This window comes from Bombina bombina, chromosome 7 (assembly GCF_027579735.1).
Source record: "Bombina bombina isolate aBomBom1 chromosome 7, aBomBom1.pri, whole genome shotgun sequence".
Classification (NCBI taxonomy): Eukaryota; Metazoa; Chordata; class Amphibia; order Anura; family Bombinatoridae; genus Bombina; species Bombina bombina.
In genome coordinates, this window is record NC_069505.1 from 207,569,852 (window position 1) to 207,586,939 (window position 17,088).

Below are 17,088 nucleotides of genomic sequence, written 5' to 3' on the forward strand. Positions count from 1 at the left end.
TAACAGTAAATCTGAAAAAAAGCATTATTTTTGCAGCAATCTCTGGCAATAATTGAGTTAGTTTATAAATTCAGAGAGGAGGTGAAGTTAAAGGGACATGAAACCCAATTTTTTCTTTCATGATTTAGGTAGAACATACAATTTTAAACAACTTTTCAGTTTACTTCTATTATTAAATTTGCTTAATTCTCTTGGTATCATTTGTTGAAGGAGCAACAATGCACTACTGGTTTCGACCTGAGCACATGGGTGAGCCTATGACAATCGGTATATATATGCAGCCACCAATCAGCAGTTAGAACCTAGGTTCTTTGCTGCCCCTGAACTATCCTAAATAAACCTTCAGCAATGGATACAAAGAGAAAGAAGCAAATTAAATAATAGAAGATAATTGGAAATTAGTTTAAAATTGTATGCTCTGTCGAAATCATGAATGTCTAATTATGACTTTACTGTCCCTTTAGTGACCTTTTTGCTCATTTAAAGGGATTGGATTTCTTTCTTTCACATTTTCCATTTGGAATGTTTTATTGTCTTTGGAGCTCTGCGCACAGTATTCCCCTTAGCTAAAAACATCCGCAGCTCTTCCTTTTATAAGGTAGGAACAGTGTCAGCACTGAATGAGTAGTCATGTATCCCGTCTCTATAGGTCTTTGTGCTAATGTTTTGTTTCCTGCTGAAAACTGCTAAGTGGATGTGTTTTCTGGAAGCTGAGGGTCAAGTATTATATTTTTATTATATCATGTGAACACTGCGCTTGTGAGAATGTAACTCATGAACACATGGTTGTTACAGGCTAAAGCACATTAATGCTGTGTCACAGTCATAAAATAGTTAAAGGGACAGTCTACAGTAAAATCACATGCTTTTTGATTTGCTTTTCACAACAGGGGAGTGCTAGTTCACGTGACCCATATAGATAACATTGTGCTCACGCCCGAGGAGTTATTTAAGATTTAGCACAACACAGTACTAAATGCAAGTCAATAGATAATAAATAAAAAGTCATGTGATCAGGGGGCAGTCAGAAGATGCTTAGATACAAGGTAATCACAGAAGTAAAAAGTATATTAATATACTTTGGTATATGCAAAACTAGGGAATGGGTAATAAAGGGATTATCTATCTTTTAAAACAATAAAAAATCCATTGTAGACTGTCCCTTTAAAGGGATCTGAAAGTGATTTTTTTTAGGCATATTTAGTTGCTTTATATCACTTTATTGCGAAAGATCTGTGTACAAAGTAAATTATCTTTATGTTTTATTTTGAAAGATTTTCAAACATATAAAAACCTGACAGCTATCATATGGCAGCCATCAGCCAATCACAACATGAATATACATAAATACTGTGAATTCTTGCACATGCTCAATATGAGCTGGGGCCTCAGGAAGGGTGCAAATAAAAAAAACTGTGCACATTTTGATAATGTTTGTGAATTGGAAAGTTGTTTCAAATTGCATGCCCTAATTGAATCATAAGAGTTTCATTTTGACTTTAGTGTCCCTTTAAACAATTATACAGCTGCTTTTGGGATCTGCTGATTTATTTGGAGCACTGCAGGTTGCTAAAAATAACAAAATATGGGTGGGATTTTGTTGCTGTTATGTCATCGGAGCCTTTGCAGTTAAGTAGCTGAAAACATGTAAAATTATATTAAGGCTATTTATATTTAATAGTTTAACTGTGTTTGCACTGAAAATATTTCACATTCCAATGTTCTTCACATAGGGGTATATGTTTTAAGTATTTTTCAAATAGATATTCCTAAATATATCTGTATATATCTATACCTATATATAATTATGTATATATATATATATATATATATATATATATATATATATATATATATATAGATAGATATAGATATAGATATATTTTATAGCAAAATACCATTATTTACATTTATATGACCTACACACTGTGCCCACTTATTGACATACCAGCTATATGCCACACACTGTGCCCACTTATTGACATCCCAGCTATATGATGGTATGTGCAGTATCCAATGCACTCAACTTCGGATTTTGGCGTGCATTTGATACTGCACGTATTACATTTAAAATGTTTTTGCTTGCGCGCTAACCCAACGCATACAAAATGCTGAAGTTACAATATTGCAACCGCATTAACGTATTCTTCCATAGACTTCAATGGAGCGTGAAAAGTGGAGAGAAAAAAAACTAACACCCAAAAAGTCATGCAAACCTGATTGCATTTTCTCAAGTGCGCTAACCTGACATATAAATATGAATATTTCACATTCCAATGTTCTTCACATAGAAGAATATGTTCTATTAATTCATAAATACACACACACATACTGTATATATATATATATATATATATATATATATATATATATATATATATATGTGTGTATTTATGAATTAATAGAACATATTCTTCTATGTGAAGAACATTGGAATGTGAAATATTCATTTTTATATGTCAGGTTAGCGCACTTGAGAAAATGCAATCAGGTTTGCATGACTTTTTGGGTGTTAGTTTTTTTTCTCTCCACTTTTCACGCTCCATTGAAGTCTATGGAAGAATACGTTAATGCGGTTGCAATATTGTAACTTCAGCATTTTGTATGCATTTGGGTATCCAATGGACGCACAATCCACACAAAGGAGCATATTTATCAATGTGTGAGCGGACATGATACGAAGTAGCGGATCATGTCCGCCGCACATCGATAAATGCCGACAGCATACGCTCTCTGCATTTGTCATTGCACCAGCAGTTCTTGTGAGCTGCTGGTGCAATGCTGCCCCCTGCAGATTCGCGGCCAATCGGCCACTAGCAGGGGGTGTCAATCAACCCAATCGTATTCGATTGGGTTGATTTCTGTCTGCGGCCTCAGAGCAGACGGACAAGTTATGGAGCAGCGGTCTTTAGAAACAAGGGGCATCAAGCTCCATGGGGAGTTTGATAAATTCGCCCCATGTCATCATCCCTCATTTTGTCATCTTAGGGGGCGCTTTTGGAGTTGATTCCCAGACTTCCTGGCTTTAAATAATAGCATATGATTAGCTTTAGTGTTAAAGGGACAGTCTACACCAGAATTTTTATTGTTTAAAGATAGATAATCCCTTTATTACATATTTCCCAATTTTGCATAACTAACACAGTTATATTAATATACTTTTTACCTCTGTGATTACCTTGTATCTAAGCTTCTGCAGACTGCCCCCTTATGTGTTCTTTTGACAGACTTGCATTTTATCCAATTAGTGCTGACTCCTAGGTAACTCCACCAGCGTGAGCACAATGTTATCTATATGGCACACATGAACTCTAGTTGTGAAAAACTGTCAAAATGCCCTGAGATAAGAAGCAGCCTTCAAAAGATAAGAAATTAGCTTATGAGCTTACCTAGGTTTAACTTTCTACTAAGAATAACAAGAGAATAAAGCAAAATTGATGATTAAAGGAAATTGGAAAGTTGTTTGAAATGACATGTCCTATCTAAATCATGAACGTTTATGTTTGACTAGACTGTCCCTTTAAAAATAAGGAATACTAAGTACATTTGATAATAGAAAAAAGTGAAAAGTCTCTTAAACTTGCAGGCTATGTTTGAGTCATGAACAATTAGTTTTGACTTTCTTGTTGTGTCGTTAGATTTATTTAAATGAAGTGATTGCAGCAGCAGCCGCTGTATACATTGTACATTTTGTTTATTTAGGATACAACTACAAGCAGTAGAACATGTGTTCTACCGACAATTATCCTACCAGAATATGGAGATCCTCCAGATGAAAACTCACAGAAACATTTTCTAGAAAAAACTAGGTAAGACTTAAATGCAATGATATTATTATATGTTTTGTTTAACATGTGAGACTGTGAGATTCAGCTTTACAGTTTTTTTATGGACAAGTCATTTTATAGAAAGATCTATTCTGTTATTCTTTGTTTTAATAAATATTACATTTCATTTAATATTTCCTTTTCCTTTTCTTTAAGATCACTTAGTCCTTCAGGGAGGTCCAATCGACCCTCAAGACCATCATTATCTTCAAGTAGCTCTCTGACTTCAGTTGGTAAGAAATATTATTTAAACTAGAAGCTGAAGTGTTACTAAAGGGACACTAAACCCATATAGAGCAGCAATTATAAGCAACTTTCTAATTTACTCCTATTATCAATTTTTCTTCGTTCTCTTGGTATCTTTATTTAAAAAAAGCAGAAATGTAAGCTTAGGAGTAGGCCCATTTCTGGTTCAGAACCCTGGATAATGCTTGCTGATTGGTAGCTACATTTAGCCACCAATCAGCAAGTGCTACCTAGGTAAGACAGACAGATAAAGAGATAGACAGTTTCTAGTGGGTCTATATACTCTGCGTTGTGTGGGTATATGCTCTTTGATCTGTGGAAGCTTCCTCTATGCTTCCAAGGTAATCGTTATCAAAGTGGGGAGGAGATACCAGAGCGCTAACAGCTAATATCCAATATGAATGGAAATAAATAACTATTGGACACCAAATAATTTTAAAGATTTTATTAAAATAAATATGGTAAATAATACATTGATTATTTGTGCTAGTAATGTAATGTATTGGTTTAATAAATAAATAAAAGAGTACTACCTTTAGGTTTATTTAAATGAATCGATATGTCTTGATGTGAGAATCAATAATCCACCTTTTTGGTTCAATAGATATCTATCTTATTCCAACTGTGTAGTTCCCTTTTGGTGAGCTAAATAAATGTTAATGAACAATTCTTAAAGTGATCAAGAACACTTCTATTTTCTAAGAAAGCTATACAATACAATATTCGGTTGGCCAACCTTAAATTTTATGTTCTTACGGGCATAAAGAAATATAAAAAAACATTTAAAAAGTGATGAATGTATGTAAACAACTTGTGCTTCTAAAAATTGTATTTTCTAAAAATTCCCTTGAAGGATTTCTCGGTCTTATAATAAAAAAGATTGCTTATGCATATAAAAAAGTAACTTTGTACTGCGCATTTGGTACAACAATAGCAACTTTGTGTTATGACCAAAGTGTTGGTAATATGGTTAGAAAGCAATATGTGTTAATGCGACCTGTCTTATTAAGGTTAGCAAAGTCACAATGTCTCTATGGTTTGAACAAGTGCACTTGTTTGCAGGGATACAATTCTAACCTTTATCTTCTTTCATCTGGATCTTAAGCAAGCTGTAGATCCCTCTGGTGGAAAACTGTGTGCAATCTTCAGACCCGTAATCTTGGTCCCTTTTCTTGTTTTCAAATCTCTATGGCAAGTGTTGTCCTTTGTCGGCTTTGCATTCGTTTGCAGTCCGCAAGTTGGTTACTTGTGTTGCCGGTTCTGGAGCGTTTGCTTTCCTTCAGAGTTTTCCTGCATCGGTTAGTCCCGATTTTGCGCCCTCTCCCAAGACTTGCTGTGATAGGATGCCTTGTGGGGGTAAGTTCCTGTTGCTTTCGCTGTTCCGCTCTACAGCAATACTAAGTGAAATTTAAATTTTCAAGTAATGATTCTGCAACGCATTTCAGCTGAGCAAATCAGCCTTTCTCAAGCATATCCTCTTTGCTGTTCTTTGCCTTTAAATAGTCTATAATGTACCTGTATCTCGACATTGATTGGACAAAGTTGTCTGTGAATAAAGGCTCTATTTTTTTAAGGTTCTATTTTTTTTAAATTGTTACCCTTAGCTTGCTTTTATGAGAATAAAATCATACAGTGAAAGAGGGGCTTTAGGTATCATTTATGGTTATTGTCCCTTATATACCTTCCAGATAATTACACAGGGAAAATATACTTAGTGTTATTGTCATATATCTTTGCTTAAGTATTTATATGATATATACAATATCTAGTTGGACGCTCTAGTTTTTTTGTTCCAATAAACTTAATTTTCTGGATGGGTATCATTAGGAGTTTATTTACACTTAATAAAAAGGTGATATATGTTACATTCTTAATGTCATTTTGTGAGTTTTGAATGATCGTCCATTTAAACCTCATATCATATTACGTATACTGTATATACTTCTTTAGATGAAGGTATATATATATATTTATTTCCCACATATTGATATAGTTTAAAACTAAGGGAGAATTTATGTACGTAATTGGTTGATTTCTATGATAGAAGTTTTTTCCATATACAATGAAAAGTTTTTTTGATGTTAATTTGTATACAGTGAAGATTTCTTATATATACAGTGAAAATTCTTTACTTTCTGCTCAATATTCCTATTTTATAAAATCTATCATCTATTTTAACCTTTATAACTCGAGACTTTAATTGGTCATCAATCTTTTTCCTTTGTTTAGATGTAAATCTTCTCTATTAATATGTTTCTAAAAAACAGTTTAAGAGCAAGTCAATATTTAATCCTTTTGGTCTTAGCGTTTGGATTTCAAATATCCATTGTGCCTCCTTTTTCAAAAGTGTTGTGGCCTGATTCCCACCTCTCTTATTTACTCTAACTTTTGATATTGCTGTATATCTAAAATATTTAAAGGGACAGTAAATTTTAAAAATAATGTTATATAATTCTGCACATAGTGCAGAATTATATAACATTATATTAGCCAAACTTTATAAAACCAAATGTACCCTTTTAATTTTTAAAAAAAACGCTGTTTTACAGACCCGCTCTCTGTACTTGAGCGAGCTGCACTTAGTCTTATGGCGGGGTCGGGCCGGGCTGTGACTATATAGCTGGCCCGATGCGCTGTGTGAATATAACAGACCCGCTCAGCAGAGTACAGAGAGCGGGTCTGTAAAACAGCGTTTTTTTTTAAAAATTAAAAGGGTACATTAGGTTTTATAAAGTTTGGCTAATATAATGTTATATAATTCTGCACTATGTACAGAATTATATAACATTATTTTTAAAGTTTACTGACACTTTAAAGTTGCTGTTATTCCAGTTCTTGAAGTGTTTTGGAACTGGGAGATCTTTATTTCTGTCTGTATCTGAATTTTCTATTGAAAGTATGTGTTCTCTTATCCTTTCTCTGACAGTTCTTTCTGTCTCGCCCACATACTGTTTCCCACATTTTGTGCAGTTAATATGATAAATTACATTCATATCCATGCACCTAATGGTTTCTTTTATCTTATATTCTTTTGTGTGTAATTGGATTTAAAGGTTTTGGTTTTGTTTGCATATTTGCAGGCTTTGCATGTTCCACATGGGTAAAAACCTTGTAGTTTATTTCCTTATACTCCTCTTGTAATATTAGTGTGGTTATGTTTTAATGTGGGTGCTAAGATACTTTTCAGGTTTTTTGCTTTTTTATATACAAATTTTGGATTTTTTGGAAGCGATTGTCCTAAGTGCGGATCTTATTTTAAGATTTTCCAAGGTGCTTTTATTATTTTTTCTACTTTTTTCCTATCTTCACTGAATTCAGTGATGAAAGGTAGGAAGATCTCCTGTTTTTCTGTTTCATTTGTGGTATTTTTCTTAGGTTTCTATTGTAAGACTTCTTTCCTATCTATTTTTTGTACTTTTTGTCTCTCTGTTTCAATATGTTCTTCTGGATAGCCTCTTTCTATGAATTTAATTTGAGTGCTATAGATTGTATTTCATAATCTGTGTCTTTTTTACAATTTCTTTTCAATCTTAGAAATTGGCCCTTTGGAATATTGTGCTTCCACCTGTGAAAGTGGCAGCTGGTTTCGTGGATAAAGTTATTTGCGTCCACTTCTTTAAAGGGACAGTCAAGTCCAAAAAAATCTTTCATGTTTCTAATAGGGCATGTCATTTTAAACAACTTTCCAATTTACTTTTATCACCAATTTTGCATTGTTCTTTTGGTATTCTTAGTTGAAAGCTAGACCTAGGAAGGCTCATATGATAATTTCTAAGCCCTTGAAGGCCGCCTCTAATCACATGCTTTTGTATTTGCTTTTCACAGCAGGGGAGAGCTAGTTCAAGTAAACCCTATAGATAACATTGTGAGCACGCCCGTGAATTGTGGCAGACACTGCACTAATTGGCTAAAATAAAAGTCAATAGATAATAAATAAAATGTCATGTGATCAGGGGGCTGTCAGAAGATGTTTAGATACAAGTTAATCACAGAGGTAAAAAGTGTATTATTATAACTGTGTTGGTTATGCAAAACTGGGGAATGGGTAATAAAGGGACTATCTATCTTTTAAAACAACAAAAATTCTGGTGTTGACTGTCCCTTTAAAGTATGTTTTTGTCATGAGCTCATTGTTTTCTACACTTATTTCTAGATCAAGATAGTGGACTTTCTCTGTACTAATATCAGCTGTAAATCTTAAATTTAGTTAATTATTGTTCATATCCTCTATACATTTTTAAGATCCTCCATTGGACCTTCCCAAATAAAGAACAGGTTGTCTATAAATCTTTTATAAATGATAAAATTATTTTGTATGGACTTTGATTTAGAAATTGTAATTCCCATAGTCCCATGAACAGATTTGCGTAGCTAGGGGCAAATTTAGTGCCCATAGCTGTACCGCAAATCTGTTCATAGAAAGAGCCATCATACATGAAAAAATGATGGGTTAAAATGAATTATATGCCATCCAATATGCATTCCCTTTGTTCCTTTTTCATATTTGAATCATTTTTAGAGGGAGAGGACTACAGAGAAAGAGTAGAGGGAATGCCCATTTAAAATCAGAAGGTTAAAAGGATGAGATGAAGCAAAACAGAATTTATAATTTAAGTAAATTGAAATTAGAAAAAAACCCCATATAGAAATACTCAATAAAGGACTTTCGTTTGCACACACGAGAAAATTAAACAAATTTGACACATACATAGATGCAAGCAAATTTATCAGGAACCTAACCCTCAAGAAATATTTTCTAAAAACACCTACAGAAAGAAATTGCAGTATAGGCACTACCAATACATTTACAACTAATCAAGAAACTGATGGTTTTATACATTCAGGACTAAAGAAAAAAATCAAATTTCTATCCCAAACAAGAAAAAGGTACTTATATCGAAACATTTAAAAAAACTAGTCTTAGAAGATACCAGTAACCTTAAACAATGTGATAAGATCAAACACAATATCACATCAAAACAAAATATACTAATTAGAGAGCTAGAACAAAATAATTATATAATTATAAAGCCAGCGGACAAGGGACGGGGAATTGTAATTCTAGACAAAAATATGTACAAAGACATGATAAGCGAACTTATAAATGATGAAAACACCTATAAAAGACTTTGCTGCAACCCGACAGTGATCTATAGGATATTCTTAAAACACCACAAGCAATGAATATAGGAATCATCAATGAAAAAGAATACCACTATTTACTTCCTGACCATCCTATTATCCCAGTACTATATGCCTTACCAAAAATTCATAAATCCACCGTGAAGCCCCCTGGAAGACCTATCATTTCGGGCATAGATTCCCTAACAGCTAATATGTCAGCTTACATTGACAAATACCTTCAAAAATATGTTAATAATCTAGAGTCTCATCTTAGGGACTCCACAAATTTACTGATATTAATTGATAAATTTAAATGGAAGAAAGAATTCATACTTTTAACATATTATGTACAATCTCTTTATACATGCATTGGACATAATGATGGTATGAAGTCCATCAAATATTTCTTAAAAAAAATTATTCAAATATGAAAAAGGAACAAAGGGAATTTATATTGGAAGGCATTGAATTCATTTTAACCCATCATTTTTTCATGTATGATGGCTCTTTCTATGAACAGATTTGTGGTACAGCTATGGGCACTAAATCTGCCCCTAGCTACGCAAATCTGTTCATGGGACTATGGGAATTACAATTTCTAAATCAAAGTCCATACAAAAATAATTTTTATCATCTATAAAAGATTTATAGACGACCTGTTCTTTATTTGGGAATGTCCAATGGAGGATCTTAAAAATGTATAGGGGATATGAACAATAATCAACTAAATTTAAGATTTACAGCTGATATTAGTACAGAGAAAGTCCACTATCTTGATCTAGAAATATGTGTAGAAAACATTGAGCTCATGACAAAAACATATTTTAAAGAAGTGGACGCAAATAAATAACTTTATCCACAAAACCAGCTGCCACCTTCACAGGTGGAAGCACAATATTCCAAAGGGCCAATTTCTAAGATTGAAAAGAAATTGTAAAAAAGACACAGATTATGAAATACAATCTATAGCACTCAAAAATAAATTCATAGAAAGAGGCTATCCAGAAGAACATATTGAAACAGAGAGACAAAAAGTACAAAAAATAGATAGGAAAGAAGTCTTACAATACAAACCTAAGAAAAATATCACAAATGAAACAGAAAACAGGAGATCTTCCTACCTTTCATCACAGAATTCAGTGAAGATAGGAAAAAAAGTTGAAAAAATAATAAAAGCACATTGTAAAATATTAAAATCAGATCCGCACTTAGGACAATCGCTTCCAAAAAATCCAAAATTTGTATATAAAAAAGCAAAAAACCTGAAAAGTATCTGAGCACCCACATTAAAACATAACCACACTAATATTACAAGAGGAGTATAAGGAAATAAACTACAAGGTTTTTACCCATGTGGAACATGCAAAGCCTGCAAATATGCAAACAAAACCAAAACCTTTAAATCCAATTGCACACAAAAAGAATATAAGATAAAAGAAACCATTAGGTGCATGGATATGAATGTAATTTATCATATTAACTGCACAAAATGTGGGAAACAGTATGTGGGCGAGACAGAAAGAACTGTCAGAGAAAGGATAAGAGAACACATACTTTCAATAGAAAATTCAGATACAGACAGAAATAAAGATCTCCCAGTTCCAAAACACTTCAAGAACTGGAATAACAGCAACTTTAAATATTTTAGATATACAGCAATATCAAAAGTCAGAGTAAATAAGAGAGGTGGGAATCAGGCCACAGCACTTTTAAAAAAGGAGGCACAATGGATATTTGAAATCCAAACGCTAAGACCTAAAGGATTAAATATTGACTTCAGCTTAAACTGTTTTTTAAATTCTTAAACATATTAATAGAGAAGATTTACCTCTAAGCAAAGGAAAAAGATCGATGACCAATTAAAGTCTTGAGTTATAAAGGTTAAAATAGATAATAGATTTTATAAAATAGGAATATTGAGCAGAAAGTAAAGAATTTTCACTGTATATATAAGAAATCTTCACTGTATACAAATTAACATAAAAAAAAACTTTTCATTGTATATGGAAAAAACTTCTATCATAGAAATCAACCAATTAGGTGCATACATTCTCCCTTAGTTTTAAACTATATCAATATGTGGGAAATAAATATCTATACCTTCATCTAAAGAAGTATATATACGGAATACGATATGAGGTTTAAATGGACGATCATTCAAAACTCACAAAATGACATAAAGAATGTAACATATATTACCTTTTTATTAAGTGTAAATAAACTCTTAATGATACCCATCCAGAAAATTAAGTTTATTGGAACAAAAAAACTAGAGCGTCCAACTAGATATTGTATATATCATATAAATACTTAAGCAAAGATATATGACAATAAAACTAAGTATATTTTCCCTGTGTAATTATCTGGAAGGTATATAAGGGACAATAACCATAAATGATACCTAAAGCCCCTCTTTCACTGTATGATTTTATTCTCATAAAAGCAAGGTAAGGGTAACAATTTCAAAAAAATAGAAACTTAAAAAAATAGAACCTTTATTCACAGACAACTTTGTCCAATCAATGTCGAGATAAAGGTAGAGGATAGCTTATTTAAAGACAAAGAACAGAAAAGAGGATATGCTTGAGAAAGGCCGATTTGCTCAGCTGAAACGCGTTGTAGAAACCTCACTTGAAAACTTAAATTTCACTTAGTATTGCCGTAGAGCGGAACAGCGAAGCAGGAGGAACTTAGCCCCACAAGACATCCAATCACAGCGAGTCTTGGGAGAGGTTGCGAAATCGGGACTAACCACTGCAGGAAAATGCTGAAGGAAAGCAAACGCTCCAGAACCGGCAACACAAGTAACCTACTTGCGGACTGCAAACGGATGCAGAGACGACAAAGGTCAACACTTGCCATAGAGATTTGAAAAAAAGAAAAGGGACCAAGATTACGGGTCTGAAGATTGCACACAGTTTTCCATCAGAGGGATCTACAGCTTACTTAACCCTTTGAGTGCTAATGACGGCTCTGAGCCGTCACAGAGTTTCCCACTCTGGTGCTAATGACGGCTCAGAGCTGTCACTAGCACTCTCCCACCTTGAGGAAGATCTGGGGGCTCCCACCCGCTCCTACCCCGGCGATCGTGCCTGTAGAGTGACAGGCATCGCCGGGGCTTCCAGTTTTGCACTGTGACGTCATGCGCAATAACGTGATGATGTCACTGCGCAACTTTATTTATACTTAACAATGTTAAGTATAGGAGCAGGGGTCATGCTGCTTAGAAGCCTGTATCTCATGCATCTAAGCAGCTACAGACCCCCAAGACCCACCATTGGAAAGGTAATTGCCTAACCTTTCCAACAGTGTAAGTCTTGGGGTATGAAAAAAGTTTAAAAAGTTAAAAAAAAAATGTTCAAAAAAATAAAAAAAAACTTAAAAAATCTTATCACCCAGGTGGGAAAGTGCTTAGCACTCAAAGGGTTGCGATCCAGATGAAAGAAGATAAAGGTTAGAATTTTATCCCTGCAAACAAGTACACTTGTTAGGACCATAAATACATTGGGACTTTGCTAACCTTAATAAGACAGGTCGCATTAACACATATTGCTTCCTAAGCATATTACCAACACTTTGGTCATAACACAAAGTTGCTATTGTTGTACCAAATGCGCAGTACAAAGTTACTTTTTTATATGCATAAGCAATCTTTTTTATTATAAGACCGAGAAATCCTTCAAGGGAATTTTTAGAAAATACAATTTTTAGAAGCACAAGTTGTTTACATACATTCATCACTTTTTAAATGTTTTTTTATTTTTCTTTATGCCCGTAAGAACATAAAATTTAAGGTTGGCCAACCAAATATTGTATAGTATAGCTTTCTTAGAAAATAGAAGTGTTCTTGATCACTTTAAGAATTGTTCATTAACATTTATTTAGCTCACCAAAGGGAACTACACAGTTGGAATAAGATAGATATCTATTGAACCAAAAAGGTGGATTATTGATTCTCACATCAAGACATACCGATTCATTTAAATAAACCTAAAGGTAGTACTCTTTTATTTATTTACTAAACCAATACATTACATTACTAGCACAAATAACCAATTTATTATTTACCATATTTATTTTAATAAAATCTTTAAAATTATTTGGTGTCCAATAGTTATTTATTTCCCTTCATATTGGGTATTAGCTGTTAGCGCTCTGGTATCTCCTCCCCACTTTGATAAAGAGATATACAGACAGATAAAAAGATGGACAGACAGATAAAAGATAGATAAGATTGATAGATAGATAGATCGATAGAAGAGATAGATTAGATGATAGATAGATAGATGATAGATAGATAGATAGATAGATAGATGATAGATTCTATAGACAGGTAGAATAAATTCTAGCATAAAAGCAAAGAATTGTTCAGCCCAGGCCCCTGAAAGGTCTAGCTATGTGAGTGTTTTGGATGAAGTTCAGTAAAGATAGAAAACACTTAAGATTGTTTACTGAACAAGGTTTTAGTCTCTATAACGTCACAGCAGGTTTAAACTGTATATATTCATAATTCAGAAAAGAAAAATGTAAAAGTAAATATGTACAGCACAGATATTACGTAGCATTTTAACTGTGTGGAAAAGATATTTAGGTAAAAACTGAAGAAAAATAACTAGATTCAGAAAGGCAGCTACACCAATGATACAGGGATATCTTGCACGGCCACAGTAATAGGGCAAATATGGTGATGTATGAAGCTTAAAAACTCAGAATGACTCAGACTACCTCAGCTGCCCTCTTCATAAGTAAATTCATAATCATAACAGCTGTATAGGAAAGACTACTGTGTATCAACAAAGCCTTAAAGGGACGGTTAAGTCAAAATTAAACTTTCATGGTTCAAGTAAAGCATGAACATTTAAGGGACTTATCAGTTATTACTATCAAATTTACTTCTTTCTCTTAGCATCCTTTGTTTATACCAAGATAGGAAGGCTCAGGAGCAGCAATGCACTACTGGGAGCTAACTAAACACATCTGGTGAGCCAATGAGAAGTGGCATATGTCATGTGTGTATCCACCTATCAGTAGCCAGCTCCCAGTAGTGCATTGTTATTCCTGTTTTTAAAGTGAAGGTCAATTTTCATGTGAAAGTGCCCGTTTTTTAAAAAAACTATTAAAAACAGGGGCACTTTCATTCATGAAAATTGACATAGCACCATATTTTAAAAATACTTACCTTGTTCTTCTGAAATGCCGGATCGCCGTTCTGAAACGATGCCCCGCCTGCTTCTTCCTGGTTTACTTACCAAGCAATGACGAAACCGGCTTCCTCCAATCACGGCGTTGGAAATGATTACCCCGGGGGGGAAGCCGTGATTGGAGGATGCCGGATTCGTCATTGCTTGAAGAGGCTTGCGACGAGCTGGTGAAGCACTGGAGCGGCTTCAAGAAGAAAAAGGTAAGTATATTTTTAAAAAACGGCTGAAATGTCAATTTTCATGAATGAAAGTGCCCTTGTTTTTAATATTTTTTTTAAAAAACCCAGGCACTTTCACATGAAAATTGACCTTCACATTAAGCTGTGTCCCGAATAAAAGTTATATTTTTTACCTACAATGACTCCTCGGCTGCTTGTGCCCCTTTGCCAGTGATGCCCGGAAGTATTTTCGGCTTATTCCTGAGACTACCTAGGTATGCTTTTAAACCAGAGAACAAATCAAATTTGATAATAGAAGTAAATTGGAGAATTGTTTAAAATTGCACAATCTGAACCAATTTAATTTTGACTTCACTAATTTGTAAATACCTAAAATATACTTATATGAGCACCATTTAAATCATATGGGAGACAAGCCATGTACAGATTATGACACACAGCTATAAAGTAAAAAATCAGCAACTTTTGTGCTACTTTGACCCCTGTGAAACTTCACAACAGACCCCTATGTGTACTGATAACTTTCATATGTGTAACTTGTGCTTCTTATATAACTAAATATAATAGCCTGTACATTAAAGGGACATACAACGCAATACATGCACATGAATTTACATTTATTTGCAAAACATGACTGTTTAGTGATAGCTTTTACTGTGCACAGAGCATATGTACATTACATATGATCATGCACCTGCATTCAAACATTATGGGCCAGATTACGAGTGCAAAATTTCTCTTTCTTTCCTAAGATATGGAGAGTCCACAACGTCTGTCAATTACTAGTGGGAATATCACTCCTGGTCAGCAGGAGGAAGCAAAGAGCACCACAGCAAATCTGTTAAAGGGACATAATACTCATATGCTAAATCACTTGAAACTGATGCAGTATAACTGTAAAAAGCTGACAGGAAAATATCACCTGAGCATCTCTATGTAAAAAAGGAAGATATTTTACCTCACAATTTCCTCAGCTCAGCAGAGTAAGTTCTGTGTAAAAAGTTATACTCAGCTGCTCCCAGCTGCAGGTAAAAAAATTAAAAAAAATGAAGAAATGAACAGCAGCCAATCAGCATCAGCAGTGCTGAGGTCATGAACTCTTACTGTGATCTCATGAGGTTTGACTTAACTCTCATGAGATTTCATAGTAAGCTTCCTTTACCTGATTGGTGAAATAATATGAGAGTGCACGATGCTAGTCCCTTCAGATGTCCCAGGACAAACACACTAAAATGCTGCTTAGAAGTCCTTTACAATGGGAGGTGGCTACTGAGGAACTTTTGAGGTAAAATATCTTTCTTTTTTACATAGAGATGTTCAGGTGATATTTTCTAATCAGCTTTTTACAGCTATGCTGCATCACTTTCAAGTGTTTAAACATTTGGGTATTATGGCCCTATAAGTGTCACTTTCCTACCCATAATCCCCAGTCATTCTCTTTGCCTCTGTAAATGGAGGAGGTGAAATTTGGTGTCTAAAGAAATTAATTCATTTTCCCTGCAAGCAAGGATTTGGGTTTAGCTGAGTCCCCATCAATCTCTTCAGTAGAATAGTGGTGGCTTTTAAGCAGTTAGGAAGTTGTGAGCAGGGGCGAAACTACAGAGGGGGGTGCAGAGGTTGCAGGTGCGACTGGGCCCCTGAGGGTGGGGGCCCAGCTTAAAAGAAAAAATAAAAATACATTAACCTACCACTGCCTGCACTGATATCATGCGAGTGTGACATGACTACAGGGGTTAGTGTTTCTGTTTTACCCATTGGTGTTTATGTGTGTGTGTATGGTGTGTGTATGTATGTATGGGACTGTGTGTGTATTTATGCATGTATGTGTGTTTGTGTATGTTTGTGGAACCAGCAAATTACAGACCTTGTTACTACAGCATGGGGGGGGGGCAGGGGGTAAACAGTGTCACTATACAGTACCACTATATACAGTACGGGGGGGGCTGGACCATGTCCCTGACTACTGTGGTCACTTTATAAAGTACTGGGCGGGTAGGGTCAGGCCAGCCATCTCACCGGCAGATTACAGACTGTGTCACTAACTTACTATATACAGTACTGGGGGGTTAAATAGTGTCATTATAAATATACAGTAATAGGGGGTCAGACCATCTCACAGACTGTGGGCACAGGGTACCTCCTTTTGCAGACATGCAATCTGATTCACATTTTTTTCTGTGTTAAATGTAATTTTTTTTTAAAAAAATATGTATTAAATTCACCTTTTATTGGAGGGGGGAGGGGTGGTGGGGGGGGGCCTTCTTAGATTCTTGCACCTGTGCCCTGTGGTTTCTAGTTACGCCTCTGGTTGTGAAGTAGTCCTTGCTTTGTTTCCTAAAACATTGCTGCCCATGGTACAGAAAGCCAGAGTTGGTTACTCTCTTCTTTCTTTTTCTACAGGTCTTTGTAAGGAGTATGTGTCCTTTTATGCCTTGTGAGCTTTCTTCCTGCTGGACAGCTAGACAGCAGGAAAGTGCTTTTGTCTTCTAGGTCTTGGAGACTTGCACTTCA

General features: G+C 34.6%; 1 protein-coding gene across 1 annotated transcript in view; it reads left to right on the forward strand.

Moving 5' to 3' along the window:
- The window catches only part of IRAG1 (inositol 1,4,5-triphosphate receptor associated 1), a 306,114-nt gene that overhangs the window by 29,078 nt on the left and 259,948 nt on the right, over positions 1–17,088 (forward strand). The window contains exons 2-3 of the mRNA XM_053720588.1: positions 3,703–3,809; positions 3,984–4,060. Of these exons, the coding sequence (XP_053576563.1) occupies positions 3,703–3,809; positions 3,984–4,060 (184 nt within the window). The remainder of the gene's footprint in view (positions 1–3,702; positions 3,810–3,983; positions 4,061–17,088) is intronic.